This window comes from Danio rerio, chromosome 6 (assembly GCF_052040795.2).
Source record: "Danio rerio strain M-AB ecotype USA chromosome 6, GRCz13ab, whole genome shotgun sequence".
NCBI lineage: Eukaryota > Metazoa > Chordata > Actinopteri > Cypriniformes > Danionidae > Danio > Danio rerio.
The window spans coordinates 23,972,826-24,000,350 of NC_141026.1; the positions used below are offsets into that span (position 1 = coordinate 23,972,826).

General features: G+C 34.8%; 2 protein-coding genes across 2 annotated transcripts; both read right to left on the minus strand.

Moving 5' to 3' along the window:
* Positions 1-1,201: 1,201 nt before the first annotated feature.
* ppp1r27b (protein phosphatase 1, regulatory subunit 27b) lies at positions 1,202-2,492 on the minus strand. Its single transcript, NM_001037104.2, is given in 3 exon segments — positions 1,202-1,622; positions 1,824-1,974; positions 2,099-2,492. Coding segments are annotated over 3 exon segments (507 nt in total). The 5' UTR covers positions 2,334-2,492; the 3' UTR covers positions 1,202-1,501.
* Positions 2,493-6,986: 4,494 nt separating this feature from the next.
* On the minus strand, positions 6,987-26,333 carry p4hb (prolyl 4-hydroxylase, beta polypeptide). The gene is given in 11 exon segments (NM_213364.3): positions 6,987-8,229; positions 9,583-9,693; positions 10,416-10,597; positions 11,541-11,661; positions 11,784-11,984; positions 12,065-12,190; positions 12,380-12,484; positions 17,711-17,848; positions 17,949-18,082; positions 24,490-24,696; positions 26,036-26,333. Coding segments are annotated over 11 exon segments (1,530 nt in total). The 5' UTR covers positions 26,175-26,333; the 3' UTR covers positions 6,987-8,163.
* Between the last annotated feature and the right edge of the window lie 1,192 nt (positions 26,334-27,525).

Below are 27,525 nucleotides of genomic sequence, written 5' to 3' on the forward strand. Positions count from 1 at the left end.
GTACAGATGTGGTTTTGGTCCAGGAATATACATTTTATTTCCCCTCACTGTTAAGACAGTTAGGTTTGGTATGTTCCTTGAAAACAAAGAATTTCATTTTGCTGTCAATGTTCTATCATGTTTGGGGAAATTCTTTATTCACAAATGCAGATGGTTCAAATCTATTCATAATTTTAATCAGTGGTTGAATGAGGTAAAACTTTTTTGCAAATCTGTAAAATTTGTGAATTACAAAAAAGCCCTTAAGCTTATCCCTTTTCTGGATTTTAATAAGCTAATTAAATTTTTTAAATTTATTATTTTTATTTTATTTATTTTAAAAAATGTTATTTTTTATTCTAAAGATCCAAATTATGTTTGCCTGTTTTATTACCCAACCTTGAGATGACAGTAATATTGTAAGTATGTACCATTTTGTTTGTATGTTCAACTGCTGGAAAAAACATCTGAAAGCTTGTCTTTTTTTTTACTTTTATTTATGAAAGAAGAAATGTACAATGTATCAGGAAGTTATGTGTAAGAGACTGGAATATAAAAACAGTTACAAAGTGATAAGAACAATAAGTAAAAATAAGAAATAGAGAGGAAAAAGAACAGAACAAAATAAAAAAAGGGGAAGTACAAAATTAAATAAAAAAAACAAAGAAAGCATCAAAGACTAACTTGCTGGAAGCATGATATTTTCAAAAGAACCATCAGACTGACGCTTTCAGCACATGCGCATCTTCAAGAAACCCAGAAGCTAATGTTGCTCCCCCTCAAACAACACCCCAAAATTAGTTTCGCTACCCAGACACCACCACTAAACCAAACATTAGGAACACAATTGTGATGTTCAGAACCCATTAATATAACATTACAACATAACATTTGAGACCATAGTATAACAAACAGAAGTAGTAAACTGTTATAGGATAACAAAACAAAGCAAATTAAGTATCCCTTTCCACTTTCATGATTAATAAAAAATAAATAAATAAAATGAATCAAAATAAAAGTATGTATTATTCACACTGATACAATAGCTGTAAGCTAGGCTAAAGAAAAAAAAATTATGTGGCATGCATTTTTCTGATTTGCTATATGAAAGGTGAAAATAAACAGGGCTCTGATTAGGAAAAAAGGGAAAAAAGTTGTGGAATAAAAAAACTATATATGTGTGTGTATATATATATATTTTTTTTATTTTTATTTTTTTTTTCAGATATAAGACTTTCTGTGCAGTTGTTTTGCAGTTTTTTTTTTTTTTTATAAAAATCACATTTAAAATCCACATTTATTACACTTTCATCAACAGTGCATTAGTGTACAAAAGAGAAAAGTTCATTGTAGAAGCAAGTTTAAATCCTGTCTTAATTGCTGTCATCGGTCCACAAGAGCAGGACAAGAAAATTATATCCAGACACATTTTGAATGTGTCTCAACAACCAGCTCCACTGCATATATGTACAGTGGCTAATCCACTCCATTCAGAGTCAGGAAGGAGGCCGACCTGTATGTTTTAGTCACCACCGACCCCAAAAAGATGAAGCAGCTCTTTGCAGTCTGGGTCAATAAGGTCAGCCGGCTTCTCCCCACAGTCATTTTTAGCTTCAGTATCTGCACCCAGAGAAATCAAATACCTGAAAACCAAAATGAACACTGCCACTTTAAATAAGTTTCAGAGCTGGTGTCACTTATCACTTTGGTAAAATATTCTCTTTTGATTTTACAGTCTGATATTAATTCCTGCAGTTTAACTTTTTTTTTGTAGAAAAGTAAATTGGTATTGAGAAAATTCTTTTATTAGGTCCAAATAGTACATACATTAAAAAGTTTCTTACTTGGCTATCTCTGGAAAGCCATCACTGCAGGCCATGTGTAGTGGAGTCCATCCATCCTCATCTCTCTGGGTGATGTCAGCTCCAGATTTGACAAGCAGCTTTACACACTCCATGTTACCAGATAAAACTGCCTCATGAATAGCTGCCATGCCTTTACAATCAGCAAAGCATTAATATTATAATACAGGTTTAGACAGCCTTCTATCTATATTTAGCATGTTATCTGCATGGGTCTGAACAAAGATTTTCTTTTCTTTGAAGACTGGTTTTCATACCTGAATGATAGATGGTGTCCAGACTCACTCTTCTGGTTTGAATAAAGCATCCAACTCTTTCCAGCTCTCCTTGACGAACACAATCTTGGAAGACTATGTCATTGGGAAAGTGAACAATACGAGCACTTTTGATTGAAGATTGAGAACGAGAGCATGACAGTGGGTCAGTGGTATTTGGATTGCAGATGCCATAGTGCATAGTCTGTGTGACCGGACACAGGTAGAACTTCAACATTCTTTAACGTTTTTGTTCCTACGATATACAAGATAGAGATCTGTACAAAGTTTCAGCAATATGAGAGATCTTTAGAATTTTTTTTTTCGTCAGAAAGTGCTGGTCTTGATGCCTGCAGTGTGTTAGTCCTTCCTAGACAGTTGTACAAAATTTGTTTTTAAGTCATGGCTCTGTGTGTGCCTTATATATCCCCTTTGCTAGACTATTTTGAGAGCTTGTTGTCTCATAGCTCATATGACTGAATTGAAAGAGGAGTGGGTGTGATTTGGTGTCACACACCTATGATTCTCCGCCAGCTTAGCAATGAGATATGTAGGCTCAACTTGTTTTCACACTACATTTGAACCAAGTCTTTCCTCCTCCTCTTGAAATAAATTTCCCCACCCCAGCCCGTTATCAGACACCAGAGACATAATTTTCTAGTAGCGAGTAGGGCATGCAAAATGGTACTGCACTTAAACCATAAGCACACTGTCATGATAAAGTTTAAAATAACTAGTTCAACAAACCGCCAGCAAAATAAATAATAATCTTGCCAGAGAGACTATTTGCATATATGAAAGTTATCACATTTTTTTTCATATTATGATTTCTGATTATTATTCTCAGCAATAATCTGTAATGTTACTCTGCCACTATTGAAATAAGCTTGGAGATAGCTAATGTAATTTATTTCTTGACAAAGAAATAGTGCATAATGGTTATTGTAAGAGTTGAAATATTGCAAATATTTTGATATCTTTGACAATTCAAAACATGAGCTAAAAAAAAACAGACTGGTGACTTCACAACCCAGCAGGTGGGAATGCGGGAAAAACTAGTTCCTGCTGCATTTGCATCTGAGTCTGCTGAAACTCGGCTTCATCCACCCCATCTCACATATGGTCATTTCAATGTTTGAATGTTCTAGATTAACCAAACTGACTTTAACTATCATGTTTAATATCATTTAAAATGTCTCAGTGCGACTGGTACAATGGTCTCATTCTCTCAGAAATAGACATAATCAAAACAATAAATATATAACTTCAGGCATCTTTTGAACCACTGTAAAGGGTGTGACTTTCCACAGGCAGCACCAAGTGTGAATGCCTTTTGTTTTACACACCCCCTTCCTTGAGGGAATTCTTGGATTATTTAAGGTAAGGTTTGAGAAAGGCTCAGGGCGATTCTGCCTAACCAGATCAGCCCATAACATGGAGCCTAGGCTCCACGTTATGTAAAATTTACAAGTTATGTAAAAGGTCAGGTATGCATCTTTCATCTTGGATTTATCTTTGATAATTTGATGTTTTGTATTGATCATTTATGAATTGACTGATTGAATTGGCATAATACATTTACCTGACTAATAAATTGTAATGTTTAACCATATTTTGCTCACTCTGTTATTATTAATTCAAGTAGATTACGCTGTATTCTTGTTTCCGCACGTCTTGCGTCAGGTCAGTAGACGGACTAAAATCCAATTGAGATGGAGCATTGGGCACACTAATTGTGTTTTAGGGATCCGGCTGACTCTTGGTATTGATTCATGTGTACTTAGGTGGAAAGGGCGATAACTTCCGTCTAGGTCAACAAGGTGTTGCACGACTAACCTAGATTGGGTACCCGACCTTTGTTTGAAGGTAATATTATTCTAAATTAAGTTCATATGGGAAACCATGGGCTTGGTGAAAACCAAAGTTACTATACAGTCCAGTAGTCGGGTACATTTATATTAATGCCCTAACCTCTAATTAGAAATGATGATTGTATTAACTCAAAGGTGTACATCTAAGCGGGACTAACTAAAGTATTTTAGAACGAGCGCGCTGGTAGCGGCCATCTAAAGTATTAGTCAATTTACCTCTGTTTAATATTCAAGACTGACCGGAGTGTGACCGTGAGGGACGCCTTCGGCCGAGGCGATTTCTCTGAGCGACTTGAGCACTCGAATGAACGGATGTAATAGTTACTAGTGAAGATAAACGGTTCAAACATTTATCTAAATTACATATTGATATAATCTTCTTAATGTTTTATGATTGGATTCAGATAAAGAGGAAAAATATATTAATATTCTAAACCACCTTTATATTAAAATTGGAGTCAGATATGAGCTAAGTTTAATATAAATCAACATTGTGCACTGGAAAGACCGAACAGGCATTAAACCTTCATCCACCAGTGGACACCGGCATTGGGCCAACTGGGTGAAGCTTACAGTTATCATAATTCAAAGTTCAATAGTCTAAAGCGTTTTACAAATCAGGATGCCAAACCAAAGGTTGATGGGAAGTCCAGAAAGTAACAAGTGATCAAAGGTCCTGTGAACTGCTTTGCAATGTGCTTTTTTTTTTTTAAATTCAATGTTTGACCAATTTACAAGGAAACCTGACAGAATTTCCAACAATCCACAATCAGTGATTTCATAGAATGTTGGCAATGGCTTGTGTTAGTATGGGAACCCAAGAGGGTCATCAGCCAAGCAATAAATTGAGCTGGTCACCACAATTGAAGATCCAGGGCCCGGTTTTTCAAAAGTAATCCACTAGGATTTTGGATAAGGGATTGGATCAAATCTTGAAAATGGGTTTTTCAAAAGAAAAAAACGGATTACCTAATCGGATTAGATCACGTCATCCAATCTTGGTTTTGATCCGGATCAAACCTTTAGTTTGGGTTTTTTAGACCTTTTTTGTAGGATCTGGATCACTTTGATCCAAAAAACCTGGATTAAACTGATCCTATCAGAAGGGTAGATTTAATGCCCGAAATGTAATGAAAACTTAAAAAATGTATTAAATAAAACTATCTCAAATGAGCGGACTGCTTAAAGAGGATGGTTAAAGGAGTGTTGTTTTTCTTGTTTTTATTATTATTTATTATTATTTTAATAATTATAAAATTCTTTGTTTTCATTTCAAATAAAAATAAAGTTATATTGACCATGTTATTCTACTCTTTACATATCTATAGTTCTACATTGTGATGTCCTATCCTGTTTGAGCACTGGTTATCCAGATTTAGTGATCCTGAAAAGTTCCTATCCAGATCAGATTGATCCAATCCGATGTTGCTTTGAAAAACTGGCTCAAAAAGTAAGCTGGATTACATGATCACGGATCGCAAAAACAGGATTACTAAATCCGGATCAATTTTATCCGGATTAAACCATTTGAAAAACTGGGCCCAGGTGATTTGTCAAACTGTAATCCTTTAGTCACTGATCAGTGGGTTGTTTCTAGATCAGATATAGTTGCAGCTGGAAGTTATTGAGAATTATTTATAAAATTTACCATTTATTGTATTCTTTAACGTCTACCCCTACTCCAACCCTAAAACACAAGTCACAGTACTGTAAAATATTGTTAGTCATAAAAAAAATGCTGCTATATTACCGTGCATATTGCACTTCCAGCTGCCCGTGTATCCAATCTAGACTTTACCCTGATCAGTGTTCAGCAATTTCCACCTCCTCCTTGCCTCAAGCGGCCAGGTAAACACGAAGTTCAGATGCAGAACCCTCTAAATCCAAACTTTTTTTTTTTTTTTTTGTAAAGTAGCATTTTTTTTTTATTTGGCTCCTATAATTAGGTTCAGATGTATCATTTTGTAGATAATGAAAAGGTTATCTAGTAAATAAAATAACTTTTCATAAATGTCTCTTTAGATAAATACTTGGGTTTTTAAACCAAGTAGATTTTCTTTTGCGTCAAAACCAGCTAAATCCCCCTATCAGGACAAGACAGTGTATTTAGTTGAAACATGAGTAAAGATACAATTAGTAATTATGTTACCAAACATAACAGAAACCACCTAAAATTAAAATTACATAAATCTGTCAATTAAGTGGCGGTTCATTCTGCTGTGGTAAACCAGGGAAAAAGCAGAAGGAAAGTTGATAAGTGAAATCGGTCACATAAATGCATTACTTATTAACAATAAAAATGACAATCAAATCTTATTTATCATTTTTGATATTTGGAATTTAAATTTAATGCAAGAAGAGCAATGCACACATAGCTAACATTGTAAACCAAGCTTGGTAGATTCAAATATTGTAGTTTAAAACATTGTGAAACATCAATATCTGTGCATTGTCCATTAATATAAAAAGCTTGTCAGACGTTTAGGTAATATGTAGTAGGCTAATATAAATGCATTGTTTTTATGCACTACATTTTTTCTTTAAAAAAAAAAAAAAAAAAAGCTTACATTAGCAAATAAATCAAGTTGTCATTCATTTACACAAGGTGTGTGTGTGAGATGTAATTAATATATATATATATATATATATATATATATATATATATATATATATATATATATATATATATATATATATATATATATATATATATATATATATATATATATATATATATATATATATATATATATATATATATTTTTTTTTTTTTTTTAATTTATTTATTTTTTTTTTTGTATAAATGATTTAAGGATTAGCACATTTTTTCTCCTTAGGCAATGGTGTTATAAATTCAAAAGAACTGCTGCCTTTTTGGGCACAGCGGTAAAATCTGCATCTGGACAACGCAAGTTACAAAGAACCTAAGAAAAAGCAGAAATTCTTTTGAAAAATGTTACAAAATTACAAGTGACTGTTAAATTATTTAGTTAGAGAAATAAAAAGCAAAACACGTTGATCATCGTTTTGTCATTTATTTGGCCATCAGTTAACTGTCAATTTAAACACAATGGAATGCTTTCTCAAATATGTTTGCTCATTTCAAAACCCAAACCCCACCCAATTTACATTCCCAAACCTACTTCCGTAATCTCAAACATCACCCCTGAAATTCACCCCTCCTAGAAAAATAAAGACAGATAACAGAAGAGTTAACAAATCTCTCTCTCTCCATCTATCACACACATGCACTCGCACAAGCCTGAACTCTGACATAAGGGGAAAAGACAGATTAAGATTGTTACTATGCCATTTTCTCCTTCCAGTCACAGCGACCACTAGGGCAGAATCAACTGCCATGATACCGACAGTTGAAAGGAAACTTTAGAGAAACGGAAGGCAAAAAGGGTATGGGAAATGAGTTAGTCTTTACAAGATGACAGATTAACCATTTCAGTAACTCTTCTGGAATCTCTGATGGCACCGAATCATGTGCAAGAGGGTGGTCTCAAATCCTCTCCCTGGTTAAAAAAAAAAAAAAAAAAAAAAAAAAAAAAATACTAATAATAATAATAATAATAATAATAATAATAATAATATAAAATTACAAGCCCTTTACAAAGCTAGATTAAAAAATAAAAAAGAAATTAATTCTTCACCATTATGTCTTAACCAATTCAGTAGCAGGTGTTCATAATTTTAAATGCACTGAAAGTCTATAAACAGGGAAGGTACCTTAATTTGGTCTTGGCTAAGTTTTATTAACACTACAGTAGCAGCCCAGTATAATAGGTTTTTCCCCCCATGACAATCAATAGAAAGCCCATCTGCCCTGAAACCTTCAACATTCATATAAAATTAAGAAAATAACTGAATTCCCAGAGAGAGTATTACCAGAATTAAAATGGCAAACTTAACTGAACCATCAGGCCAGTATAAAAAAAAAAGGCAGTAAAACATTACCAATACAAAAAAATAAAATAGACTTAATGCCAAATGAAACTGTAAAATAAAACAAAGTTGTTGCGGGCAGAGAGGTACTTCTGGACTTGACTAGGGTGGCAATGTACTGGCTGACATGAGACCCTGTAATGCATGTTGGCTGTAGGATTAGTAAGGAAAAGCATCAGTGTTCACAGGCAGGCAGGTTGAAAGATGTGGTGGTCAAGGGGTTTTCTCATCTTTTACCCCTGGTCCTTACAACTCATCATGTCCCTCTTCCACATCTGAATCATCTTCCTCTGCATCATCAAGATCCAAATCCTTTGGAAAGAGCAAGATATTATTTTGAAACACGTTTAAAAACTTCACTTATGCAACATTGAATTACTGCCCATATTAATAACTACCAGAGTCCATGACTTCATTTTAGACAACAAATCTGCCATGCCACAAACACATAACCAATTACTCTTCCACAAAAACAAGCAAAAGCAACAGGAGACATTCGAGGAGAGAGATTTGTTGCAACCGGCAGTGGCAGAGTGCTTTTCACATAGCTGGGATACTTGGACTAGCTTGTGCTGACTGACTGAGACCAGTCACTAGTGGGGAGGGGGGGGACTGTTGTGTTGGGCATTAGTGACTAATAATATTCTTAAAATTAGCCTTCCAAGAAGTGGGACAAATTTGATTTCTGTGATCCTACTTTGGACCAAAACCTTTTGATAACCATTCAGTTTAAACATTCTGGTCAGAGTTAAAGAATAGACCCAGCGAGTAAGAAATTAAGTATTGGTCTTTTAAGAATAAAAACAGAAAACCGGGCAGATAGTGAGGAACCGTGGAAAGAATGCCATAAATGTCTGAAAGACAAGTGGTTTTAGTTAGACAAAGTATTTACTAATTAATACAAAACTAAGGCACTTGATTGTTAACAAAAATATTTGATATTTAGTGCAATATGGGGCAATCAGTTCTTTGTACTAAGAAATGGTTTAAGATCTTTGACATTATAATGTCTTTTAAGGAGTTGAAGCTTAAAATTCTCATCTCAATAGAAATAAATCTTAAATTGAGATGCTTTCCATTTCAATGAAGTTAAGCAAAATCAAGATAACTTGTATTAGAGTTTTATGGCTTGCTGAACTTATCCAAAAACTCAATTTTAATGTGTACAAACTGAAAATAATAATAATAATAATAATAATAATAATAATAATAATAATAATAATAAACAAAAGGGCAAAAAAAAAAAACGAATTAAATTAATGTATAAATAGGAAGTCATTCATCCGGGCAGGTAAAGAGGGACAGTGGAAAGAATGCCATAAATGTCTGAAAGACTAGTGGTTTTAGTTAGACAAAGTATTTACTAATTAATACAAAACTACGGCACTTGATTGTTAAAAATATTTGATGGGCAGATAAAGATATCGGTTCAAGCTTGAAATAAAGGCTCTATTTAACAGATAGATTTGCAGCAGGGTCCACTCCCTGTATAAGAGAGAACCAGAGTCAGCAGTGCCAATGAGACAGACAGCAGACAAGCATACAGTTCAAAGCATAACCATAAACATTTAATACTACTAGCCATTCATCTATCAAATGAAAACATTTATGTATTAAACTGGTTAACAACGAGACACACACACAGAGCAATAAATCTATACATACATCTGCTTCCTCATCCTCTTCATCTCCAACTGGTGCCCCACCTTCTTTTCCTCCACTCTCCAAAAATTTTGTGAAACCATCTAGTGTTCTCTCACCATTGTAGTCAATTACCTACATATTGAGGGAAGACAACATGCTTAAATCAGTTTTTGCATTTGTAATCAACATGTTTTACAATTTTGCCTCATTTCTTTAAAAAGGTAATATGAACAGAGGAGGTCTTGAATATTAGATCCACATTGTACCTCAAACTCACCATCCAGCCTAGTAGAAAATTCACTTGGTCAGTAACGTTTTGATCCATTTGCATGAGTATAAGCTATATTTGAGTAATTGTAAATCTGGACAATAATAATAATTGAGGAGACTGTTTGGTTATGCTTCCAAAGGCTTAAACCCAGAACTGCTACAGGCACACTAGCAATACACTAAACTAAGCAAACAAAACTGCTGCCCACCTCATACAGAGCATACTGATATCACATGAGGAACTGCACTGAAATATGGTCTTAAATATTATAAAAATACTTCCTACATTCTTGACAATTGCCAACCTCACTAACATTATTAGTGGTGTTCCTCATAGGAAATAAAGCCGTTTAGATTAGTTTAGTTGCTCTCATTTATGACAGACACACACCTGAAAGAGTTCCAAGAATCTAAAAAAAATACAGCATTCTCTGTAGCTTTCTATCACGTAGAACTGTGGTACATACAAGTGAACAGTTTTCCCAGACTTATGCAGAAGACCTGAACATAATATTTCTTTATTTAAATTAACATGCCATACATAAAAAAAAATAAATAAATGAAAATGTCTGGCAAGCCCTCACCTTACGTTCATCACCAGCAGGGAAGAATTTGAGTGTGGGGAAGCTATGCACTTTGACAGCTTCAATTTCGTTAGCTGTGGAATCCATCTTGGCCACAACAATGTTTGCATTGTCTTTAAATTTCTCACCCAACTGATCCCAGATAGGGGCTAATTGCTTACAATGACCACACCATGGGGCATCTGGATAAAGGACAAGCAAAAGAAATGCATAAAGGTTGGTTCTTGTTAAACATTTGCATAACCTTTTGAGATATAGATTTATTAGTCCTTGTAATGACAAGATCATGATTCATTAAGACTTTCAGTGGTTGAAAAGCACTTTTCTTTGCGGTTTCAATGCTACCACATTTGATGAAAGAAATGACTGGACTATAAAATGTCCCACTATAGCAACTTTAAGGATGAAGAGAAAAAGAAAGCTTTTTAAGTGAGATTTATGTGCATGCCCATGCCAAGATGGAGAGAATACTCTAACAGTTTACAATGGCCAGGCTTTTGGCAGGGACAATTAAGATTACAACTCAAAACAAATACAATTTGAAAAGTTCTCTCATTGAGCATTCCAACTGCTGCAGACAAGAGCATCGGTCCTACAATTGGTACTCTGAAGACTGAATTGTTTACTTGTTCTTTTAAAAAGTACATCAACACAAATCATAATATATAATGGTTTTAAATGGTTTAAGTGCTAGTCTAAATTCCAACATGCTATTTTATAGGAAAGGTTTACTAGCCTTGGTCTTCAAAAAATATTAATGTGTACCCTAGAGTACAAGAAAAAAAAAAAAGCCACAGCTCTAAAATCAACCTTCAATTTTGCTTTAGAACTAAAGAGTTTATTGTACTGCATTCAATACCATCTTCTCAAGCAATGGACTAGTTCAAGTTTATGGTAATCAGAATGGTACTAATTTCAATTATCCGACACCCACAATGTATAAAACTCGCCATGCTGCTTTCACCAGCTTCCATTAAAAGTTTGATTTTCAGCTACTTTGACCATCCATTCACAACTCCACCGGAGAGAGGCAAATCATTTAAATTGGAAGAACCAATAACATTCAAAGCTAAAGAACTTGTATAAAAACCAAAAGGTACTTTAAGACAGATACAAAATACTTACAAAACTCTACAAAGACATTATTAGCAGGATTGAAGGCAACCTCTTCAAAGTTTTTTCCCACCAAGACCTTGACAGGATTTTTATCCCAGTCTTCAGGAATGTCCTGACTCATCAGATGAGGCTAAAGACAAAAATGCACAAGTCATACCAGAGATAAAATTGAGCATTTTTTTGTTTAAATTGAACCTTTGTTTGAATGAGCAGTTGCCAAATTTGAGAAAAATGGGGATATGGATCAGTCACCTTTAATGTCCCTTCTACGAAGGATGTGCAGAAGCTGATTATGTTCTCTGCTGTTATTTCAGAAGATTCTGGTTTGTATTTGGTCATTTCTTCCTCAAGGGTGATAAGGCGGATGACCGGGCATTCTTCCTTCTTAAGGCCAAAGAACTCTAAAATTCTCTGATTATCATCCACATCACTGTCAATGAAGATGAAGAGAATCTGTGGGGAAAGTGAATTTAGGTCAAACTGAAATGCAATAAGGAAATGTACAATGTTACAACAACAACAGATGCACTTACTTTGCCTTTAAAACCCTCTGCTGCCTTCTTAAATTGGTCCATCTTATCCTGGAAGTCTTTGGCTGCTTTAGGCACAAACATTAGGATATGGGACTTGATGTCACCTCCAAAGATTTTGGGAGCAGTCTGCAGTGAAGAAATAAGAATCTTAGAATGAATCATTTTCCCATACAGCTGCAAACCATATGCATTTAATTACTAACTTCAAATAGTTCACTCATGTTCTATACTACAGGTTTGTGTTTTTTTTTTTTTTTTTTTTTTTTTTTTTTTTTAAATCAATAGACCGAAATGACACCAAAACTAAAATCCTACCTGCTCTGTGAACTCGATGACCAGGGGAAGCTGGTTGGCCTTGATGAAGTTCAGTAAACTTTCTTTGCTGACCTCTCCATCGAAAGTATTTCGACCCTCATCAAACTGAAAGACAAAAAGTAAAACTTATTAGTGGCTGCAACAGTGGATATTTGTTCAGCATGACATGGAGTGGCCAATGATGACACTCAAGGTAGTTGCTGTCTTTGAAAAAAGGCAAAAAGGGCAATGAATTTGAGCATCAGTTGTAACACCCTGCCAACACAAACCTTTTTTTTGACACAAAAGTTTAACCCTGTACTAAAATAAAGTAAAACAATATCCACCCACAGTAAAAGAAAAAAAAAATGATTCAACTAATGAATCATTCAAACTGTTTTAAACAACCAAAAAGTGTTATATTACTCAATTGTAAAACCTTTTTTTTTTTTTGAGTTTAGTTTTTCCAGAGGTTAAAAAGACAAGTTACCTTAAAAGATTCATTCACATCTCAATTTAGTGCAATATGGGGCAATCAGTTCTTCGTACTAAGAAATGATTCACGATCTTTGACATTAAAATGTCTTTTAAGGAGTTGAAGCTTAAAATTCTCATCTCAATAGAAAGCATCTCAAATTAAGATTCATTTCTATTTCAATGAAGTTAAGCAAATCAAGATAACTTGTATTAGAGTTTTATGGCTTGCTGACAATGAACTCATCCAAAATCTCAAATTTCAATGTGTACAAACTGAATAATAATAATAATAATAATAATAAGTTTGTACTAGGTTTTGTGAAAAAAAAAAATGTCGTACTAATACACTTGACTAATTATAGATGCACAGATTGCAATTCTCTAGAACATTCCAAATTTCTTGCAAGTGTGATCTGCCAATATCAATTTAAACTATTATTGACAGCATAAACAAAAATATACTTATTGCATTATTAAAAACATTGCACTTATTTTATAAATCGTTTTCTGAAATGTTTATTTTTGTTCTGATAAACTACTGACAACTTAAACATGACTAATATTTTCTAGATCTCTGGAAGCAATAACGACTGTGACAGATTATTTTACTTGCTCAGTAAAATGTTAAACTTACTTTTTTTAACCTGACAGTTTTAACGTCAATTCTTGCTGTCCGTTAAGCTGCATCACAGAGTCTAGTCTCGAGTTTAGGAAAACAATCTGGGTTGATGCATTAATGCCGATCTGAAGGTCTAATCGCGGTTTTAAGTTATCCAGAGCTGTATGAATGTACAAATCTTGAATATCACAATAGAATTAAATATTACAATTGTAACAGACAGCAACACTTTTGCACAATCGATACCCAGCTGATTCAGTCGTTTCATAAGAGGACCGCGCCTCTTCTTTTTTTCCTTGTCAACATAAAGGCAGTGAGGTGCACCTTGTTTTCGGCCCCTTGTTTAACTGCAAGGCATACTTGTTGTCGTCTTTTCATCACGCAGCGCACTTGAACCGCGAGAGAGAGAGAGAGAGGAAACCATATAGGCTAGATCAGGACATACTTTAAAATAATGATTTCTATTAAAAATGTAAAAGGTTTTGTTATTATAATAATAACAGCGGGGCATTAAATAAATGCTTATTTTCCGTGGAGCGGGCAATGAGGAAGTCTGCGATTTTTATTTGACGGGAAAAAAAAAAAAAAAATATGATGATTGGAAAAAAAGCCTATGTCGGTTATTAAAAAGAATCAGTCCGTATTTTCGTTTTGTAATATAAATTAATTTAAGTGAAAATAATTTAGGGCAGTCCTATTTATTTTATCCATTTTATTTAGATTATTCTGCTCTTCTGTGCTAAACACTGCAGGTGCGTGAAGATGCTCTGTTGTTCTGTTCCGCTATTAATATGCTAACATATTAAATATTGCATTTTAAAATACTGATTTATTTTTATGTGTCAGACGCAAAATAAGACACGTCAATTTGTTTAATATAAAATTAATAGTAATGACCAGTTAACCGTTAATAACCGATTAATGAGCAGCGTTTGTCGGTTAGCAAAATTAAGGAAATGAGCATCCCTATAGCTATTTAATTTACTTTTTCAATGTAAGAAACTTGATTGAAAAAGAATTTTCAACATGCTTGAACCATCTACACAATGGAGTTTAGTTTTGTTTGGTTTTTCAATAGTATTTTGTTACAAAGAAAACAAGTGATATAGCTTTGGCTATTTATTTATTTTATATATGGCTATTTTTAATGTTAATAATTTTCATAATTAATATTGTTCTTTGATGTTTAGTTCATAAAGATTTTTCAAATGTTATTTAATAAAAAATAGTTTACAATTTTTTTTCCCCACCCTACACGAAAAAAAAAATAAAATAAAAAAATCGTGATACGAACCGAATTTTGGGTCAAAAATAGTCATACGAACCAAATCGTGGGTTCGGTGTATCATTACAGCCCTAGTGGTCACCATCTCTAGAACCACTCCTTTATATGGGGGCGTCTTGCCAAGTGCCTGTAATTTCCACCTCATTTGCACAGCAGCATATGAAATTGATGGTCAATCAGTTTTGCCTTCTAAGTGGGCAGTTTGATTGCATAGAAGTTTGATTAAGTGCATGTTTAAGCGATTTCTTGGTGTGGATATCCATATCGAAGGACATGCATGATAATGTTTGCTTTTAGTACAGATGGTGAAATGGGTAACTTATGCAAAATATATCAAGGCTAACTGTGTACTTAATGCAAAATCTTTTTAAAAAAGCTAAAAAAAATAAATAAATAACAACAACAACAACCACCTTACTTAAAGCCTCAGACAACCTTTGCACAAAATGTATGCAATCCGCTTGTTAAGCGGTGACGTGTTTGTGACGCATGTATACCGTTTCCGGGTCCAAGCCGCCATTCATTTGAGTGGAGAAATCATTCGTTTATGATCGTGTTTTATTCCTATCACACATTAAAGTTAATTTTATATAAAGTCAGTCTACACAACAATCTCAGGGCTTGCTGCATAAGAAATACCAAGAATTTAACAATTTATAAAAAAATTAATCACTTTCTGGCCATCGGGTATTAGGCATGGACATATATATTGCGATTGTGATTTTCGAAAGTATTAAATTGCTTTGTAAACATTTATCATTACCATTTCATGAGTCTCCTCATTCAGTTGAATAGAGCGCTTGGACTCGGAAGCCGCTTCGCGTGACGTCACACTTAAACAGATGTTTATCCTCAACTTCCAAAGAAACCAAGGACTTCACGTCACGGGACTTTACATACAGTAGTTTAAAGTTATGTGACCAAGCATGGACATTTAAAGACTGCTGCACTGAGAGACGCATCTGTGACTTCATACATTAGCCTAAATAACTGTGCAATTTACGTTACCTTATAGAGTCACTCGACACTGCATATTGCAGGACATATTAAACCCTATTATGTGCAGATACGTGGTTCTTTCGTTAATCTGAAAGTCAGATCATTAAAAGGTAGGCTGCTTGATATCTGGGTCGTAGGTGGATAAGATCAGTTACTTATTATTCAATTTAACTACTCAAATATTAAAGAGTTTTCATTTTATGTTGATGCGCTGGAACAAATATGCAGACTTTGTAGCGAGCATCTCAATAATTAGTTGAGTTCTCTCATGCTTCTGACAGAGTTTGTGTTCTGAGGTAATTTGGGAACACATTCAGTGCTGCTAATAGTTTATAAAGCCAGTCCTGCTCGTAGTCAAATTATTCGATAAAACGACCAACATAAATACAGTAAAACTAATATTCAAAAAAAGTTCTAAAAATTGGCTATATAAAGTATAGCATATATACACACACGTTTCGCTACACCCATGCTATAATAAGGTTTTGTTTAATTAAATGTTGTAATAAATGCCCTTAAATCATGTAGCAGTGTTGACGGTGAACAACAATTGTTTGAGATGTTGTCAGTTATGTTGTCTTTTTTACAGAAGCTTTATTCAGATGCAAGTGCAGTGATAGAAGGCATCAGAGCTGAACATCACTGCGATCCATCTTTTTCCACATTATTTGATAATTTACAATTTATATTTAGTCTGCATATAAAATTAATGCTTAGCTTAGATCAGTGATCATTATGCAAACATCATGCAGTGCATCAGCTTATTCTTATAGTTTACATTCTTTGATTGAAGCGCTGTATTTTAGTCATTGCATTGTCATTAATTTATGACATTCAATAAGCAATTGTTGCTTGCTTTTTACTATCTTACAAGAGTTTTATTTAAAGAAAACTTCGAGAGGATGCTTTAATTTTTAATCTAAAATAAAAAAAAACGAATTATCAGTTAATTGATCATTCATTTAAATTATCATTTATCACAGGATTTTGTGAAAATGCAAATCCCCATTTTAAAATAAGTTAAGCAAGGTCACACTACATTCTGAATCAGTTTCAGATCCGTAGCCAGTTTGTTGTTTGACATTGTAGCTCTTTCATCCTCAAAGTCAAAGCTTTAAATTACGTGAGGTAATAATGCTTTGGCACAAACACTTTCCATACAATACTCTTGCAGCTCAAATAAAAAGTATCACTAAAACACTTCATAGGAAAAATAAAGCCAATAAAAGAAATTAAAAAAAAAAAAAAAAAAAAAAAAAAAAAAAAAAAACCTCACAGAAGAAATTGCAATGAGCATGTACAAGTTCACAAAGCACTGATGTGAAACATCGTCTTAAGGCCAATAAGACATAGCGTAGATATCACCCGAGCCAGAATAAAAACAAATTTATATAAAAATTAGCTCCACAACAATTTAGAGGTAAATTCTGGTTAATGGCAGAATTTACCAGTATTTTGCAATTAATTGGTCAATGGTGCTTTTACTAAAAAAAAAAAAAAGAAAGAAAAATGAAGTTGTTGCCTGTGTGAATTTTTGATTTTAGCAGCAAAAATAATTTTGAAGATTTACTTGCATTACTGTGCAAATGGGGTTAATGATAAATGAGTGCATGATTACATAATATATTCAAAAGGTCAAGGCAGATATTTGCTGTCTGCTTGAACCAGCAGGAACCAGAAATCTAAATTCATTGCGCATGCAAGCAAAAACCAATAATAGTAAATGGCAGCATTGCCAAATGACACCATTATAAAAAGTCAGCAAGATCACCTTACGTTGTTACCAAATACTACCATCCAGAGACAAACACTAGCTCTTTGCTTCCTTTCACAGTACCTTCATTACAGCACCGAAGCCAAAACCAAAAGGGCCAGTTGTAACACCATATTAGCCACACTGCTAAAACCAATTAAATAATCAATCTTCTGCAAGTTATCCAGCAGAGTTTACAAAATGTAGAAATGCGTGTACCTTCTTAAAAAGCACAACACTATCCTTGGCAACTTCAAACTTTGCAAAGACTGAATCATCAGAAGTGATTCCAAAGGGGATGTCATCCACAGCCTCTGCGGTTTTAATGAAGGCCTTGGAATCTTCTGATTCAACATCCTGCAAAGACAAAAAAAAAAAAAAAAAAAAAAAAAAAAAAAAAAAGTTAAATCAAACAAATACAATTTAAAAATCCCTGAACAACACAAATGAATTTTACCTTAAAAAATCCAATTACTGCAACCTCGTTATCAGCAATAATTGACTCTGCTTGCATGACATCATTTAAAGTAGTGGCTGCGGGTCCAGTTCGTTTTTTCAGCCAGCTGACGATGTCCTCAGCCTGTCGACCAGCTGCAGAGAGCACATGATAGTTAGTCAATCCTGCTGTAACTACGGAACAACATTTAGAATTGTGCATCTAGAGATACCCTTGTTCGGTGAAGGCTAAGTTTAAATGGAGATCAGCTATATTTAAAAAGCATTTATTTCCTAAAACAACTTGAGCTTTAAAAAGCTTGAGATTATATCATTAAATAAAGATTAAATCTAATCCAATTACTCCTTCCACGTATTATGACCACAGGGCAAGACTGATGTGTCACTCTGAATGATGTCACAGTTTCAAAGGTAGTCTTAATTGCACTCAAACCAGTCTGAACTGAGCAATACAATGTACAACTGGAACTACAGATGTGTCACCAGTGATTCAGTCTATTATGAAGTACGAGTTCTTTCAAGATAGTTACAGAACTCCTTATAGAACCGTTCCATCATGATAAAAACTAATAAAGACTAAACTTCTGAATTTTGACTCCAGTTTTCAAATTGGAGTTTGTGATCACCTAGGGTAAATCAGTAAGAAAAACAGGCTGCAAAACAAAAATAAAATAAAAAAACCCTCAAACAAGTAAATCAAACACTGCTAAATTATAATATATAGCAGGGGGTCTCCAACCTGTATTAGTCCAAGATCCCAAACCTCAGCCTTGCTGTAGGGCAAGATCTACCCATCAAAATGAATAAATAAAAAGCTATATTTTCATTTGCATTTCCAGCTTGAGAACTAAGTAAAAGCACTAGCTTAACCCTTTTTAATCAATGCAACCAAGAAAATAGACGATGATGCTCCTGGATGGAGAGATTGAAGGACCTTCACCATCATTCTCAGAATTGATATTAAAATATAAACCAGTAACTGCAGCTTTGAGCAATATTTTGCAGCATGGAGCACAATTGAGCACTTACGAGATTACATCACAGAACCCCTGAACCACAGTAGCTCTTACAAGAACCCTGACAAGTGCAAAATTGGTGATTGGAGGGTAGAGGCGACATGTTCATAGGGCCAATTACTCCTGTAAAGGAGCTCTGGATACAAGTCTGTGGTTCTGGTTAAAGGTGTTGAACTTTCACCAAATCCCACAGACAGAATGCAAAAGTATAAATGTTCACAATGCTGTGGCTACATGCAAAGTATGTCCCATGAAGTATGCATGCAATGTGTGAATTAATTTTAGTAATGTGCGAGTTGAATGCACATTTTGGAGAAGTGCATTAAAATTTAATTGATTGATGGAAACACCAATTTTAAAAAAGGCACGCATAAAAAAAAATGCATAAAAAAAAAAAAAAAAAAAACAGCAGTAGGATAAACTTTTTATTTGATAATGTGTATAAAATACGATAAACAAATTCCAGTTTTGCATTAAAAAAAAAGGTAAAGTACTTTTGTTACGAGAGATCATAGGATAAACATGTGTAAACGGACAAACCAGCAGACGGAGCACACTGGATAACATCTGACATATTGTTTGGTCATTCTTAAACACCTTTAGTTTTAGTATTGGGCGTTTTATTTTATAAATGACCTCCAGAACAGTCTGGTTCGTCTATTTTCCGCATCTCATGGCTTCAAATGCCACCATGTGTTTGTTGCATGTCGGCATTGTCTTCTGAAGTGAAAAATCATAATTTATGACGAAATATATATATATATAAAATCCACGCAGCTTTTTACAACCGTAAATTGTTTTTATTGTTAATATCTGGCACCAATTAATCATGAAGTGACGATTTTATTTATTTGCATATTTTGTGATATTCCAGTATGGCACAAATTCACATTTTTTGGATGGAAACAAAGCTATATAGACCATTTCAGTCACAAAAAGAACAAAGTCATGAGAATGGTTTGTCCTTTTTTTAAATAAATAATTTGCTTAAATTCACCGACTTTAGGCAGTGGCGTGTACTGTACTTTGATTGATGGGATTATTACTCATTCTAAAAACTATTTCATTACCTCTTGAAGTCGAAAATGTCATATCAACCTCTACCACTTGGTCAAAAAAGGCAGACGCCTTTTTTAACCTGATCAACATGTGAAAGTGGGAAATTTAAACATTTCCACCGAACGTTGTGCTAAGGTTATCTGCATTCTTGTCTAGTCTTTTTTTTGTAGAAAATGCAGTAGCCTATTTTATGCAATTTAACGCAATTACATCTGAAATAACTTCAAACTTACAGCTGATTCACAACTTTTTCCAAATGAGAAAAAAAATAAATAAATAAAAAAAAAGTCACATTACAATACTTTTCATTATACTTAAACCATTTTAATATTTAAATACTTTAAATGTAAACTTGCGCATTAACTCAAGCTGCTATGTTTTTCCATGCTGACTGTACGTTTCCCTGATGCAGTGGTGGTGTTTTATTTTTATATTAGTCATATTTGCTATAACTATTTATGAAAACATCAAGTTCAGCTGGAGAAAGAAATACTGATCTCTTTTTCAGTTGTTGCCATGGTGCCTCGTAATATCTGCACTCCATTGATAATGCCTTTTTATATATGCAGTGTGCGCGCTTAACTCTGAATTGGCTAATTTGAGTTGGGTCAATCAACTTTAAATACACCATTCTGAAACCGACATTGCTGAGTTTTTAAAATCTCTTAGTGAGTCAACTCAAGTTCAATTTTCAACTCCAAGTTGGTTGAACCTCCTTACTGAAACAGGTCCATGGTATATTACAATCCCTTACGTCCAATGCTCTCAATTAATTGTGGACAATTAATTATTTCTAGAATATCAAAATAGACTGTAGGTTTTAGATCCTATCCGGCACCTAAACACTGGAAAAGGCTTTCTGCACTGTTTGGGAGGCAGATACTCTTGTCAGTTTAAAAATAGTCTAAAAGACAGCTTTTTGCATTAGCATGTACAATACACAAATGCGTAACTTGAAAATCTAAATGGTCTTAAGGAACATTATGTTGCATAAGGTTAGGTAGGGTAACCAGATCCGGGAACACATGGCAAAAACACATTATAATATGAATAGCATCAACACTATTCATTATTCATTCAAGTATGTTACACCTTATCCCTAGGTCTACATAAATTTGGATCCAACCAATATCCCAAGCAAATGGTTGTCATGGTCCAGGATGAGTGGAGTGCGAGAATTCCTGCAAAAGAGCACAGTGGCAGACAAGTCTCCACATTAGCCACGTTTCCATATCGCGCCTAAAGCGAGCGAGCCAGGGTGAGCCAAGGCCAGTGACGTTTCCACTGTCACTTAATCGGGCCAAAGTGGGGCTTTCTTGGGGCCAGCGGCCGGCCTTTTTCAGGTCGCCGAATACCTTGGGCCAAGGAGGGCCAGCTGGGGCTTCGGGGCGGAGTGAAAGGAGAGGCGGGCAGTTTTCTGATCGCACATGAGCCAAACAAATAAATAAATAAGGGAAAGAAAACATCTGGCCTTTTAGTCTGGGGTCTTTTTGCATACGATCACCCTTATGTTTCCCTTTTAAATGTAAGGCTGCTGCATAAAATAATAAAGTAGTTTTAATTTATAGTGACGTTCTTTGCTGCGTCCTCTATGTTTTAATAGCGCATAATAATCATTACACCATATTGAAAACACAGCAGACAAAGTTTTTCGAGAGTTTTTGTCAAGTTTAAAAGGTGTGTTTGTGCACGTTTAAATGCCTGTATTTGTGTGTGAGACCGAGGAAAAGAGCGCTCCCTTCACAGCTCTGTTGATGCCGCGAGCGGGCAGATATTGAGATGATACACAATATAAATACAACAGAAAGACATAAAACTTATCAAATTACGTGCCCACTTTCGTAGACTTTAAACAATATAGTGTCATATCTTGATAAAATAGCCTAAGCTATATTGAAATATAATTTAAAGAATTACAAATATCGGATATATATATAAAATCACATTAAATAAATAAACCAATATAAAATAAACAAAAGCTAGCTATAACAATGTAGGTAGCCTATATACACAATACATAAATCAAACCGTTTTAAAGCCACATATAGCCTAACTTTCATTTTACAAAGACCTATCTGGGAAAAAAAAGACTTTAGATATTTTCTAAAAACAATAAACACCGGAGAAGGTTTGAAATATTATTTATAAAGTATTTGGATACGATGATATTAATCAAATCCCGCAAACAGAACAATATTTGGGTGAGTGAAAGCAGAATCTACCCTATACCTTTTTTTCTGTCACTCAGTCCTGCTTAAAACGCATTGGGGGAAAGCCCAAATACAAAATGTGTTCTATATCCTCAAACAACTGTTTATGTTTTTATATCATGTGGTTAAATTTATAAATGAAACTTTAAATGAAGAGCTTCAGTAAATAGCTGCTGAGCGCAACAAATATGGCTATATTTTATTAGAATACTCGCTCTTCTTGTGCCAGAAACACTTAAGACATGCTAGATCGAGTTGTAAAGGAGAATTTCTGTGGCTTTATACTATGGACGGGTGCGCTCACTGTGATGGGTCCATTAGTGGTGAGAGCAATGCACAATGCCAACAGTCGGTCGGCGAGTAAACAAATGTAATGAATGGAAATACACAGGTCTGTGCGTATAGACATTTCATGTATGCTGTACAGTAACGTGTAATTTGTTTGTTTCGGTTGTCTTTATTTTAATGGTTTCGTTTCATGATGATTCTATGGTGTGCTTTATCTGCCTCATTCCCGCTGGAGTGGGCGGGTTGTGACGTTTGATTCGGGGACGTTCTGTGGGCGGTGTTTGCGTGACGCGCCGTGAGCTACTAGCCCGACAGTGGAAACGCGACATGATTTCGGCCTCATTTCTCAACCTCCCGGGCTATTGGCCCGGCCCGATTAAAGCCCTGGCTCGCACTGGCCCGATAGTGGGATTGCGGCTATTGATCCCAGGGCCTAGCCTGAACGCCCACTTTTGACCTACTCCGCTTTGCTCCACAACAAACGTCCATCTTTTTCGAGCCTTCGGCACCCAAGCTGCAACTGTTCACAAGACGTTGCCGTGTGTACCTGTCGCACTGAGACTATTTGCATTTATAAATATTACCATAATACAAATGTACTTCGTTTGTAATGCGGTTTCTTCGGATGCTACATGAAGCAAAACTGGTCAAAACCATTGAATATAGTTCCTTTTAGGTGTAGGTTAACAAGATTAAACAAAACAATTATAAATCAGTTTAATTTAAGTGAGTGACACCTGGTTGACATTTTCATTGACTCGTGTTGAGTCCCTATTCATAATAATTTTTTTAATTTAATTTGATAATGTAGGGCTGCACAGTGGAGCAAAGGGTAGCACGTTCGCCTCACAGCAAGGAAGCTGGTTCGAGCCTCGGCTGGGTAGGTTTGCGTTTCTGTGTGGAGTTTGCATGTTCTCCCCATGTTCACGTGGGTTTCCTCCAGGTGCTCCAGTTTCCCCCACAAGCAAGACCCATGTTTTCACACAATTACCATTTTGATTACTAAAAAAGTCCCATTAAGATGCTGAAATCAAATTAAGACCAAGTTATTCTTAGAACTTCACCGAGACAGTCATTAGTATTTACAATTTGAAACAGAACATACCATATCAGTTACTACTACTACTACTACTACTCATCATCATCATCATCATCATCATCATCATCATCATTTTTTTGGAAAGCTGTGCTTCCTGGATAAATTGTTGCAAAATAGGTTTACGCACCTTATGTTTATGTACACATTGTATTTTATATATAGTTCTAGTCAAAAGTTTGAAAACATGAATGGGCAAGTGTCCTTTTGACTTGTACTGTACTATAATATGCATATAAAGAGTCAGTCAATATATTGCTATACATTTTAACTCCGATATCGGTATTGCCCCAAAAACCCATATCAGACAGACTCTAGATGCAATATAAAAGTTCCTATTTAAAAAAAAAAAAAGGTTTTTGTCATTACATTCATATACATAATAGTCTATATGCGTAAAGTCTTTAAACTTTAATTAGTAGAGGCTGGTCTGCTGGAGTAAAATGGTAAAAAATTGCCTTGGAGAGCGGCCCACAGGCAACATGAGGAACTAAAAATCGATTGATAGACCTTTTTTTACAAACAGTAAAGACACACAGGGCTTCCACATACTGAAATGACATCCACATCTTCTGCAGTTAGCACTCGCAGTCTTGATACAATAGGCAGACAAATTACCTTACCGACTTGATTTACGGTGTACTGTAAAAGCATAACTACTGCTCCATTTCACTTAATAAAATTAAAATAAGTCAGAATGAAAACAAGCTTGGCTTACTCAATATGGTATAAGGAATATTATTACCTTTCATTAATATTATTTTATACACAAACACACCACCACAAAATTTAAAAGCTGAAGTCTAGCAGGTCACAGATCAATGTAACAGAAGTAACATTGTGTACAAAAAAAGTGTGTCGAATATATCTTACCAGAATACTCCTTAGGGTTCCCTTTCTCTCCTCCCTTGAAGAACTTGATGGTGGGATACCCACGAACACCAAACTCCTGAGCAAGTTCTGATTCTTCTGTGGCATCTACCTTAGCTAGTCTGATATCTGAGCCTTCAGCTTTTAGCATTCCAGCTGCTTTGGAATATTCAGGGGCCAAGGCCTTGCAGTGTCCGCACCATGGTGCATCTGCAATAAGCAAAATACGGTCAATAAAATTTCACATTTAATAATCCCTGCAAGTTAGGGGCTTAATACTGTATCATTCACTCTAAAAACTAACCATAGCTCTGTGCATTGGCCTAAATTAGCTTAACTCATAGCACCTGTATGGTATTGGTGTTTTTATTGATTCTCTTATCCAATACATTTTTACAGACGTTTCTCTTGCCTTATTTCGATGTTTATATATTCTGTCTTTTTATTTTTACCTTGTCTTATGTACAGCACTTTGGTCAGTCTTGTGACTGCTTTTAAATGTGCTTTATAAATAAAATGAACTTGAACTTAATACACATACCCTGCATTTTTTTAGCTTTGGAAAATACGATGTGCGTCTTAAAATTACTTCACAAGATTTTAGAAAAAAATCAGTGCGGTGAACATGGTTTAACTGAAAAAAAAAATACAGTCTTAATCTTCAACAGGTCTCGACTTCAACTCGACTAAATTTTCCATTTTGTACAAGTTTAAAGTTTGTGCTTATGACGAAAACCTGCATATATACTTTAATTTCACTGTTAAACGCTTTCCTTTTCTAATTTTTTAGAAAATTGAGACATATTGGGAACCAAATTTTTTATTAATTTTATGTACACGTCAACCTAGCGCTGGGTCCCTGGGAAGTACATCCCATATAGTATCCTCCCACCCAGTTTATTATGACGTTAGCACTAGTGATTGGGTAGCACGAAGGTCTTTCAGATTCCTGCACCAGGATATACTTTGAGAGTGACCAATGAGTTCAGCATGGTAACGGAAAACTCAGCAGTACAGTTGCACTGACAACTTTAAAAAATCTTTACAGGTTATAGTCTGCCGGTGAAACAAAACAAAAAAATGCAGTATACCCAGTCAAAAAAAGAAAACAAGTGCACATTAATTGCATTGCTTTACCCATTTTCACCAAGAAAAGCTGCTATAATGCTTTTGTGAAGCTGCTATTGCTATCGAACGTATACTTTGCAGAGAAGAACATTAAACGTAATGGAATTGTATAAACTATTTTCAAAGTCTCAACACATTTTCGTTGTCAAAAATGCGTTGGAATATTCCATCGCGAACGCTTCTTATAGCTTTCAAAATGCCATTTACATTTTTTTTTGTTATCGCAGAGTTAAGCATAGTGTTACAAGTGTACAGACCCATAAAAAAAAGAATTGCTGCAAGACATGATAACTCTGAATAAAAGCTCTTATTTCTTGTAATAGAATGGCTCGATTTGAATTATCCTCATGCACATGCCATGAACATAAACACAACAAGCCAAACCCCCGTAAAAAGAGAAAAAAAGCTTGCCACTACTTACAAAACTCAACAAGGACATTTGGGTGAGCTTTCAGTGCCTCCTCGAAGTTACTTTTCTTTAATACGAGTACGTCTTCTTCCTCGGCAATTTCAGCCGCGCTCATAGCGGCCAGTGCGCACACAATCAAAAATTTCAACATCTCGGATTTACCCAAAGCGTACCAAAAATTAAGATGTCCGTGAAGGAAAGAAGGTTAACTATTAAACGCGTCAGATTTTCTTCCACCTTTAACAGCTTTGTAGTCCCTTGTATTTTGGGTCTGCCACTAATAACGTGGCAATGTAAGCAGGAAACAGAGGAGGTATGGCTGCGGCGCATGCGCATTTATGAGGCCGAACACAGTTCGTGTTGAATTGTGAGTGGACCGTGCCTCTCCTAGCACCTGGAAGTGAATCCGCCCTTCTCGAATACGAATTAGCAAATGCGACTACGGCGAATGCTCAGCTCATAAAATTTACCTTAACCCTTAATACAGAACACCCCAACTAATATTCATAAGCCAAATATTTGTTCACGTAGGATCATTAACTTTTAATTAGCATTTCTTTGAACGCTTTAGGCTGTTTTAAAGAAACATAATTTATATATAAAAAACATTCAGTGAGTTTTGTTATCAAGACATAGGCTACACAGGGAAAAGTATAGTCTAATACACAAATGATTAACTGATTAGTTTCAACGTGTAAAACAATAATAAGAATATTCATCTAAATAAGCTAAACTATTTATAAATTTATAATATGAAAAGTGATACTATGAAAGTACTTTCACTTTCACCTCCTGCTCTCGTTATAGTCTCGTCTATATAACACACACATATATATATTTTTTTCTTTTTTTTTCAACATGAAATAAACATTGTGTAAATTTAAAATCAAACGTGCAGAAGTTATAACATTAAATTGCATTTCATTTATTCTGTTGCCTTTTTATAGCATGTTATAAAAATAATAAACAAGTCAAAATGAGCATTTGTAAATAGGACATAATGATATAGGGGTTGGAAAATGAAGCTAAAAACACCTGGTTTTAGATTACAATAATTTATTTTGGTTTAGGGCCTCCATTTGCAGCCAGTACAGCATTAAATGATCTTGGGAATGAAAGATACAAGTCCTGCAGAGTGGCTAGAGGAATTTTTAGCCGTTCTTCTTGCAGATTAGTGGTCAGGTCACTATGTTATGCTGGTGGAGGAAAACATTTTCTAACTCGCTCCTCCAAAATAATCCAATACGACTGAATAATATAGCATATCTGGGGACTGTGCAGGCCATGGAAGATGTTCAACTTCACTTTATCTTAATCAAACCACTAGGTGACCAGTCTTGCTGTGTGTATTGGTGTTTTATTATCATCACTGCCTTCAGGATACAATGCTTGAACTGGGTCCTCCAGAATGGTTCGGTATTCCTTGGAAGGAAGCCTAGCACAAGTATTGGGCTTAGAGAATGCCATGATATTGCTGCCCAAACCTTCACTGATCCACCCCC